The sequence below is a fragment of the Erithacus rubecula genome (genome assembly GCF_903797595.1).
Source record: "Erithacus rubecula genome assembly, chromosome: 28".
Lineage (NCBI taxonomy): Eukaryota > Metazoa > Chordata > Aves > Passeriformes > Muscicapidae > Erithacus > Erithacus rubecula.
In genome coordinates this window covers 2,778,902-2,788,824 of record NC_136680.1, presented here as the reverse complement: position 1 = coordinate 2,788,824, position 9,923 = coordinate 2,778,902, and the positions used below count along the sequence as shown (strand labels likewise).

The 9,923-nt window shown below is 48.0% G+C and overlaps 1 protein-coding gene across 1 annotated transcript; it reads left to right on the top strand.

The window, feature by feature from the left end:
* The first annotated feature begins 1,940 nt into the window (after positions 1-1,940).
* SLC35E1 (solute carrier family 35 member E1) lies at positions 1,941-7,475 on the top strand. The gene is made up of 6 exons (XM_079328339.1): positions 1,941-2,413; positions 3,056-3,126; positions 3,453-3,590; positions 4,188-4,313; positions 4,767-5,012; positions 6,486-7,475. The coding sequence occupies exons 1-6, from the start codon at positions 2,008-2,010 to the stop codon at positions 6,720-6,722; spliced, it is 1,224 nt and encodes a 407-aa protein (XP_079184465.1). The 5' UTR covers positions 1,941-2,007; the 3' UTR covers positions 6,723-7,475.
* Positions 7,476-9,923: the final 2,448 nt, after the last annotated feature.

Below are 9,923 nucleotides of genomic sequence, written 5' to 3'. Positions count from 1 at the left end.
TTGTTCAGTGCTTTCTGAAGCGGCCTGGGGTGTAGAAAGTGAAGGATTTCTATTAACTGTAATTGCTTTAATATTTGGGACTATGTTGTTTGATGCAGTCCCCAGTGTTGGGCTTCTGTTCAGGGGGTCAGGGGAGGGGACACTATACCAAAAATATTCCTGGGTTTAGTGATGTTAACTCTGTTAACCCATCTGTGCTGGAGATGAGCCTTGGGGAGAGCCAACTCTTCCCTGGGTTTCCTGGCCAGGCCTGCATTGTGTTGGTTCATTCCCTGGAATACAACTGATAAAAGTTTGGTTTATTTTGAAGTCGTTCTTGTTCATCATTTATGATCTGACTGTTACTGAAATGTGTGAGTATCTCAGAATTAACAATGTCTGTGTGCTTCCTTTTCTGAAATCTGAGGTCTGAGAGTGAAACCAGAAAGTGGTTACCAAAACAAAATGCGTCCAAGTATATTTTCAGTTCACTTCCATTTTGTCCTGCTGCAGTTGCTGAGGTTGAGCAGTGTGGTTTAGAGCTGGGGAAAGCTGCTTTGCAGTTCAGATTTGATGGCAGAGGGCTAAGCTGCTGGTCATTTTGGAAATGCTTAAGTTTTGTTTGTGTAAAAAAGTACTGTGCATCTTATCTCCCCCTCCTCCCTCCTTCCCTGAATGGTCCCATTTAGGAACAGGGTCCGTGCTCTTTGGAGGCCTTTGAATATTCCCAAATTTCAGGAAATGACGAAGTATTACTTGATAAATTCCATCTTTTTCTCCACTGCTTCCATTTCTGATGCAATTGATGGCCCTTGACTGCACCGGGTGAGGCGATGCCTGAAGCTCATCACAGCTTCCAGATTACACCCAAACTGCCTGTGCTGATGCTCCTCTGTTTGAGGAAGCACCAGGAATCAGACCCAGCCCTTTCCCTGGTGGTACAAAAACTGCTGGAGAAATCCCCTCCCAATGCAAGCTTTAAATCTTGTTCATTGCTGAGTTTGTTGCTGCTGTAAGGGGTCAACTCACTTGTGTGTCCTCCAGGGTGAGATGAGGCTTGACAATCTTTATTTCAGCATGCCAGTATAACCAGTTCTGTGAGCTCCAACAAATGTGAATAAGTTTACAAGGTGATATTTTTTTGTCAATTTTGTAAACAAGTTCAAATGAAGTTTACCATGTGCGTACCTGCTGTGTACTCTCATTTGTGCATGACTCAGTTTCTCTGCTACTGCTTTCTCCTACCTCTCTCGCAAAATTTCTCCTAATCCTAAAACCTGAAGTTAAAACGCTGCCATTTCTTCCTTGTCAACGGATGACATGAAATGGCTCATCAGCAAATCTTTGGGGAGTCGCCATTACCTGAAATGCGTGTTTTTAAGGGCAAATGAATTCTGTAGGAATGTCTCTTGCCAGGGTGCACGGATGAACCGGGCTCTGCAGCCCCTCCTGCCAGGTACTCACCATCCTTTACCCCAGCGGGCGCTACGCGTTAGTTTTAAAGGTCGGGAGCGATCGTCTCGGTGTCTGCGAGCCCGTGACCTTCGCTCCGGCCCGGCCCTGCCGCTGCCCTGGCTCCGGTCTCAAGGGCCGGTGCTGCCCCGGGGGCGGCCCCGCTCCCCGAGCACCGTCCGGGGTCTCGGGAACCCTTTGGGCTCCATCGCCCCGTGCCGGGGCAGTGCGGGGCTGAAACCGGGGACCGTGCGGGGCTGAAACCGGGGACCGTGCGGGGCTGAAACCGGGGACCGTGCGGGGCTGAAACCGGGGTGCAGTTCGGGGCTGGCACCGGGACTGGTACCGGGGCTGGCACCGGGGATTGGTACCGGGGCTGGTACCGAGGCTAGCACCGGGGCTGGTACCGGGGCTGGTACCGGGGCTAGCACCGGGGCTAGCACCGGGGCTGGTACCGGGGCTGGCACCGGGGTCGGAGGAAGTGACGCTCCGCGCCCGCCCCGGCGCCGCGCCCGCCCCGCCCCAGGAAGCGACGCGCTGGCGGCCGCGCTGACGTTCGGCGGCGGCTGCGGAGCGATGGCGGCGCCGCTGGCGGCTCCGGGCGGTGCCGGTGCCGGGCCCGGGGCCGGAGCCGGGGCGGGGGCGGCGCGGGGCGGGCGGGGGCCGGCGCTGCGGGAGGGGGCGCGGGTGTCGGCGCTGTGCCTGGCCTGGTACGGGCTGAGCGCCGGCGGGAACGTGGTGAACAAGCTGCTGCTCGGCGGCTTCCCGAGGCCCGTCACCGTCTCGCTGTTCCACATCCTGGGGCTGTGCGGGCTGCTGCCGCCGCTGCTCCGCGCCTGGCGCGTCCCGCCCGCCGGCCCCGCGCAGCTGCCGCCCCGCGCTTACCCGCGCTACATCCTCCCGCTCGCCTTCGGCAAGTACTTCGCCTCCGTGTCCGCGCACGTCTCGCTCTGGAGGGTCCCCGTGTCCTACGCGCACACAGGTGAGGCCCGAGCGCTGCGGGTGTGCGGGGGGATGTTCCAGCGCCGGCTGTGCTCGTAAGGAGGTGCCCGGAGGGTGTCCTAGGGGCCAGCTTGGGTTCGTGCCCAGTGGGGTGACCTGAAACCCGCTGGGTGCTCGAGTGGGCAGCTGGTGCAGTGTCCCGGTACCCACTGTCGGCTGTGGTATCCCTGAAATACCAGAGCAGTGTCCCCACCCCCAGTGTGGCACATACAGGTGCCCAGAGCAGTGTCCCCATGCCCAGTGTGCTCACACGGGTGCCCAGAGCAGTGTCCCCATGCCCAGTGTGGTCACACAGGTACCCAGAGCAGTGTCCCCATGCCCAGTGTGGCACACACAGGTACCCAGAGCAGTGTCCCCATGCCCAGTGTGGTCACACAGGTACCCAGAGCAGTGTCCCCACCCCCAGTGTGTGCTGGCACCATATCCAGGGACAGTGTCCCGTTCTGTGCCCTGTGGGTGCCCAGCATGGGGTCCCAGTTTGTCCAGTTTGTACCAGTGTCCAGGATGGTGCCAGGGAGCCCCACCTGGGCTGTGCTGGGCTGGGATGAGCCCTGCTCCATCCCTGTGGAGGTTGGTGGAGCTGTCCCAGGCCTCTGTCCCAGCCCTGTTCTCCTGTCCCCAGTGAAAGCCACGATGCCCATCTGGGTGGTTCTGCTGTCTCGGATCATCATGAAGGAAAAGCAGACGACGAAGGTGCGGACAGGTTTGCTGAGGTTTCTTTTCTTGGTGGTGCTTGAGGGGTGCTGTGCTGGCTGGGAGCAGCAAAGCTCAGGCCTTGGGTGGATTTTGTGACTGGAAATGGGTTATGCAGATTTTTAAAATCCCGTTTTCTTTTATTGTGAGTGTAAAACATATCTAAGCAATGACCAGGGTGATGCTGGAGTTGTCAGTGTCTACTGCAGTGACTTAAATTTCTTTGAACTACAGTAATAAAATAGTTGATCTCTAAATCAGCAGGATGTATAAACTCAGTTGAAAACTCCTAGCAGATGCAATGAACCCCTGTGTCCCTGCTGCAGGTGTACCTGTCTCTGATCCCCATCATCACTGGTGTCCTGCTGGCCACGGTCACAGAGCTGTCCTTTGACATGTGGGGACTCATCAGTGCACTTGCTGCTACTCTGTGCTTTTCCCTTCAGAACATCTTCTCGAAGAAGGTACCAGCTCTGGTCTCTGCTGTGCCCTTCAGCAGGACAGGCTGTCATTTCCATGACATAAATGTATTGGTTTTAGTTAGCAGTCAGACAGGCCCTGAGGGGTGGTTGTTATTTTGTGTGTGTGTTCCCTGCAGCTCTTCCTACCTGTTGAAGCTGTTACACTCAGTTTATCCTGAGCTCTTTCTTTACTCCTCAACACAGATTTTTTTTTTTTCTGATGGCAGTTCAATAGTGCTTAAATTTAACAGTTCATTGAAAGCTTTTAATGCATCTTCTTATACCAAATCATTCCTTTGTGCTGAGCAAGTCATTGTCAACACTGGGTACTCCATGAAACCACAGAAACAAAATTAAAGTGTGTGGTTTGGCTCTGTTTAGTTACAAAATGGTTTCTGTTTTGTAGAGCTTTTACTATTAATATCCTGTTGACACTAAGAGCCACCACTCAAAAAAAACATTGTTTTTCTAAGAGAGTTTTTCTTTGGTCACCCTAATAGGAAATTAATACTGTAAGAGTATTTACTTCTTTTCCTAACTTCCCTGTCCCCTAAAGCAGTTTCTGTTTCCTGACTGCTGTTCAATAATGGCTCTTGTCAGGTGTTGAGAGATTCCAGAATTCATCACCTTCGGTTGCTGAACATCCTCGGCTGCCACGCTGTGTTCTTCATGATCCCAACCTGGGTTCTGGTGGATCTTTCTTCCTTCTTGGTAGAGAATGATTTGGTAAGTGCTGGATTTGGAGAGCTGTTCGCTATTATGAAAGAAAAGAGAAAAAAAACCCAACAAACTCCAGCAGCCAACCAAAAAACATTGAAGTGTTTCAGGGAAGTTCTTGTTGGTGTGGAAGGAAGTGTTGTGAAACACCTGCAAATCGATTCCCAAAGTGTTTATTGAGAGAATTCCCATCAGGGTTAGGAGAGGCAGTTTATGGGACAGCAGAAATTTCAGGAGCTGGGAGCTGGAGAGAGGAACAAACACTCCCAGGGTGTGTGGGGAATGTCCTCCTCTGGTTTCTCTGAGTTGGGAGTTGCATAAAGCAACTGCTTGGGGGCCTCTTTTAAGCTCAGTGCAGACATTCCTCCCTCCAGTGACAGGTAAGGAGTGCCTCAGGCTGTGTTTGTGTTGTTACCTGAAACCCCAGATAATTTTTTCCTCCTGCTGTTTGCTTTACCACAGAGCACCATGTCTCATTGGTCCTGGACCTTGATGCTACTTATAATCAGTGGATTCTGTAATTTTGCCCAGAATGTCATTGCCTTCAGCATCCTTAACCTGATCAGCCCCCTCAGCTACTCCGTGGCCAATGCCACCAAGAGGATCATGGTGATCACCGTGTCCCTGATCATGCTGCGCAACCCCGTCACCAGCACCAACGTCCTGGGCATGATGACAGCCATCCTGGGGGTCTTCTTGTACAACAAGGTGAGGCACTGCTTGGGTTATTCATCCAGGAAAAACAGCTTTGAATTGTTTTTTTGTATCATTAAAAGAGATGCTTGAGCAGAAATTGGCAGCACGGAGGGTGCAAGGCTCCATTGCAGAGGAGCGAGTGAAGGACTTGGGTCACACCAGCTGCTGGGCCTCTCACAAAATTAAATTTTGATGTTGAGCTTTTCTTGAAAAGGGAAGATAGGGAATTAACACAAAATCTCTTGAGCAAAGGTCAGCTTGTTGTTTGGCATGTGAGAGGAGTGGATTTATTAGAAACCACTGATATGTTAAGACTAACAAAAAAAGTGATCTGACTGTAGAACTGTCTGCTATTTTCTGGGTATGTGAATATATCTAGGTGATATCTTAGGTGATATCTAAGAAAATCTACCTTCACTGAAGGTGAATTTCTGTTTTGAAAACCAAGTTGATTCAGCTGAAGTTATTTTGATGTAAAACAAGTTGCACAGACGTTTATTTCTAGTTGGCTCAGAAATTAAGCCAATTAGTAATCATAATTAGCGGCTGTAAAAAAAAAAGATTTAAAGTTTTGTCTTTTAGAATATTAAAACTTTATGTTTGATAAGTAAATTACTTATGATATGCGTGTTGAAATTGTAGGAATGTAGTCTGCAGTTTCATCACTTTAAAATCTATGAAGAAAAGTCAAGAATTCACCATTCCACATTTTCTTGGCCTCAAATGTAAAGTGGAAATTGTCCTTTTGTGATCCTGACGTGTATGGATGGGAGATCAGACCATGTTATAACTTAAGATATCACCTAGATATATTAACATACCCAGAAAACAGCAGACAGTTCTACAGTAGGTAGAAAGTAGATTTTGAAAGGTTTGGCAGGGGCTGCCCAGGGAGGTTTGGAGGTGTCCAAGGAAAGCCTGGGCTGGGGACACGGTGGGGATGGGGCACAGCTTGGACTCAATGATCTCAGATTCTGTGCAAAACTTCCTATTGAGAGGAATGTTACATTTGTCTTTACAAACAAATTGTAGATCTGTTAGTAGGTAAAGTTAGCACCCGGAGATAAACAATGGGAGGGATTACACTGATTGATGAATGGAAAAAGAGATTTGCCTTTACAAACAAACTGTTGGTTTGCTGGTAAATAAAATTGGGTAACAGAAGATGAAAGAAGCAACGGGGAAGGGGAAAATTGAATTCTACAAGAATTAAAAGGGAGGGTTATACATTAGAGGGGAATGTCAGGTGTCAGGCGTTGTGGGAAGTCTGTGCCTCTCGAGTACCTCAGCCAATGGGGAAAGAGAGAGGGAAAAGCGGCCGGAAAATTAGGATAAAAAGGATAAAAATTTGAGAGATCCCAGGGGAATGCCCCATGGCCTCTCCCTTTATTCGAATAAAGCAAAAAGGACTCCTCTATCTCCTTTTTGGACATAAACCTCTGGTGTTTGTGGATTAATTTCCCTTACACTTTCTTCCTTCCCCAGACCAAATACGATGCAAACCAAGAGGCAAAGAAGCAGCAGCTGCTGCCAGTCACTACCGGGGACCTGGTGACCCTGGAGCGGCACCGGAACGCGCCCGACAAGTCCCCGAACGGACTGGCGGCCTTGGGGCAGCTCGGGGACTTCCAGTACGGCCGCAGCAACGTCCTCACTGAGCACTTCCAGTACAGCAGGCAGAGCCACCCCTCAGCCTACAGCCTGAACCGCTTTGATATTTAGGATCCTGGCAGGCAGGTGCAGACTGTGGTATCGGTGTCCCCGGTGTTGGCAGAGAGCTGTTGGAACGTGGGTGACTCGCAGAGCCAGTGAGCTGTGCAGGTTTGGCAGCAGGGCAGGTGCTTGTGGAGGGGAGTGGAGCAGGACCTGCAGCTGCTGCTGGGCAGAGCTTTAAAGCTGGAACAGCCACAGCTGACACTGGAGCCAAACCCACAGAGCAGATCCTGCTGAGGTGCACGTGTCACTGCCCAGTGGAACATCTGTCACTGCTCCTGTCAGAATCTGCCAGCTCCTTGTTCTCTTGGCAGCTGAATTCTGGCCAGTATCTTGTTTCCATGCTGGTAATGTCACCTTTCACTTGTTCTCTAATAATGGTTCAATGATACTTTTAATGAAGCTTTCAGGAAGAAGTGAAAGCAAGGGGTACTTGTGCTTATCAGGATTGGCTGCAGGCAGGTAAACTCGAGTTCATCTCCAGCATCTGTGGAACTTTTGTGGATATTCACAACTTTGTGCCTCTGCCTTCAGTCCTGGATGAAAACCAGAATTGTTTCTGATTTATCTGAGATTGATCTCTCCCAGAACTGCTTCAGGCACAGAAAAACACGTTTCTCCAATCACTGGTCAAGGCAGAGAACAGCCAAATTCATTTAAATCATCATTGTTTTCTGAATCATGTAGTCCTGTAACTCCAGACATTGCAATCCCTTGGCCATGCAGGAAACTCCTTCACAAATAAAAGTGTTTGGAATAATATGATTTTATTTTTTTACTTGCTTCACACCTGTTCTTTCAAAACTGTTTTGTTGCTTTAGAAATTGAAAGGTGAAAAAGGTGTTTTGTTCTCAGTTTTATGCATAAGTTATGCTCTCTTATGAGTCACATATTTTGAATGCATTGATTTGAATAATCATTATCTGTTTCTTTATTCTTTTTAGCCCTTAATTGTTTGGGTTTTTTAAATTTCTTAATTACTGCTGTTGGAGTAGCTGTGTGGATTTAGCCTGATTTCCACTTCCTGCTGGAAGAAGTTAAATTTTGTATCCTGTGCTGTTCCTGCAACTCCCCCAGCTCAAATAGGAAATTAAAGAAAAATTGTTAGAAGCAGCAGTAAATAGATAATTTATGGTTAAGAACTGATTCAGTATAAATTCTAGACAAGGTGATTGTGTGTGTCAGGTGCTGCATTTGTGCATGGAAGGGATGAAACTTGGCTTTCATTCCTTTGAATGAAATTCCTTGGAATGAAGTGAAACCCAACTTGGAACTTGGGTTTCACTGAATCAGATTTTTCTATCATTGCTTTAGCAAAAGATTTTAGGGGCCTTCTTTCCTTCCTTCCTTCCTTCCCAGACTGTTGTACAGTGAGATTTTGACAGCATAAGTTTTATGCTTTTAACCAGAGAGGTACCAGACAGCAGTGACAGAATTCAGGGTGTGGCAAAGAACACTCTTCTTATTTATTGCTTTACAAATGACCATTTCCATGATGTGAGATGATGATTTGGCTCCTTTCTGGATAATAAAGAATTTATTTTTAAGTGCAAAATCAAGCTGATCTTATTCTTTTGGCTGCTGGGTTGGTAGTTAACATGAACAGCCTTCCACCAGAGAGTCCAAAAGAGGAAATGGTCCTTCTGAAAATGCAGAGATGGGTTAAAAATGCTGCTGCTGTGTGTGGGAGTTCAATCTGTTTGGTCAGGCTGAGAACTTGGGCTTTTGGTAGAAAATCTGAATAAATCTGTCCCTAACCCAGGTGAACAAGGTTATGAGGAAATCTTTCCTTCAGATTGAATTTCTTTTGCCTGTTCCAATATTAATGTATGTATAATTCTTTTTAAGAGGAAAGTGCCAAATGTTTATTTCTAGGTCTCACTTCCCAACATTTCAATGCTTTTACCTACAAGTAACAAGGATTTGGTGGACTCTGGATTTGGATTAGGTGCTGACTCTGCAAGAGACTGATGTGAGGATGAGAGATTCAGGCTGAGATTTTCAAGAGGGGCTGCAGTTCTCCAGCTGCTTTCAAAGGGAATTGGCTGTGACCTGTTAAATTCCTACAAACTCTGAACTGTGGTCTCTGTGCCTCAGTTTCCCTTTTGGAAAATGGAAATTACTTTCTCCACATCACAGGGGGTAAAATACCAGAAAAAAGTGGCAGTGGGGGCCCCAGAGATACCCAGGCATACTCTGAGTTCACCTGTCCATCCTCTGCTGTGCCATGTTCCTACAACCTCACCTGCTACAGAGTTAAAACCAGATCAGAGGCTTTATTAAATATGATGAGATTTGTTTCCTTTTAAAGAACATAACCAAACCTTTTCTGGCAAGTGTTTTCAGAGTAAGCTTGCCTTTGGCAGGATTTAAGCTCAGCTTTTTCTGTAGTCTTGGCAGCAGGTGAGAGTTTCCTGTTCAGAACTCTCCCAAATTCCAGTCTGGGTCTGTGGCTTCACTCCTGGCTCTGAAACAAAACTGTGCTTGCAGGGACTGGCCCAAAATGAGGATATCCCATGAGGATAATGGGTCCATTTATGGCTCAGGAGTGAATCTGTTCCCTGGAGCTGCTGCTGCTCTGTGGGCAGCAGGGATGCCTGGCTGTGGCACCAGGTGTAATTCAAATAGTTGGCTGAGTTGGTTACCTGGGGTGGATTTGCTGGATCTCAAATCCCAGTCCTTAAACAATATTTTCCACATTCAGGGAAAGGAACTTCCTGGCACCCCTGTAAGAAACATTTTAATCTTGGACCTCTGCAAGATTTCTGTTTGGCCAAGGGAGATGTTTGTTTTAAGCTGGTTTGTAATGAGTGGTGTGTTTGACTGTGTACACAGGTCTGTAGAAAGTGCAGAAACACTGGAATAAAGAGGGCAAAGTCCACACCATTGTGTACAGTGACCCTGTTATTAAATCAAAGCCAAGGGGGCTGCTTGGGGTTTATTCCTTGCAGGAAGCATTGGGAGTGTCACAGTGAGGAGCTGGGTGGATGTTTTGCTGTGGTGATGCCTCACACAGAAATGCTGTGAGCAGGGTTAGAACACAGGCACTGGACTCCCCTGAGATATTTTGATTTCCACTACGTGTTTTTTACACATAAATGCATCACAACATTGAAAAAATTCTTCCCCAAGCAGTCCTGGGTAGTTGTGGGAATAAGAAAACCAATCTCTCCCTACTCCACGTGGGTGTTCTGTTGGTAGTTCCAAACA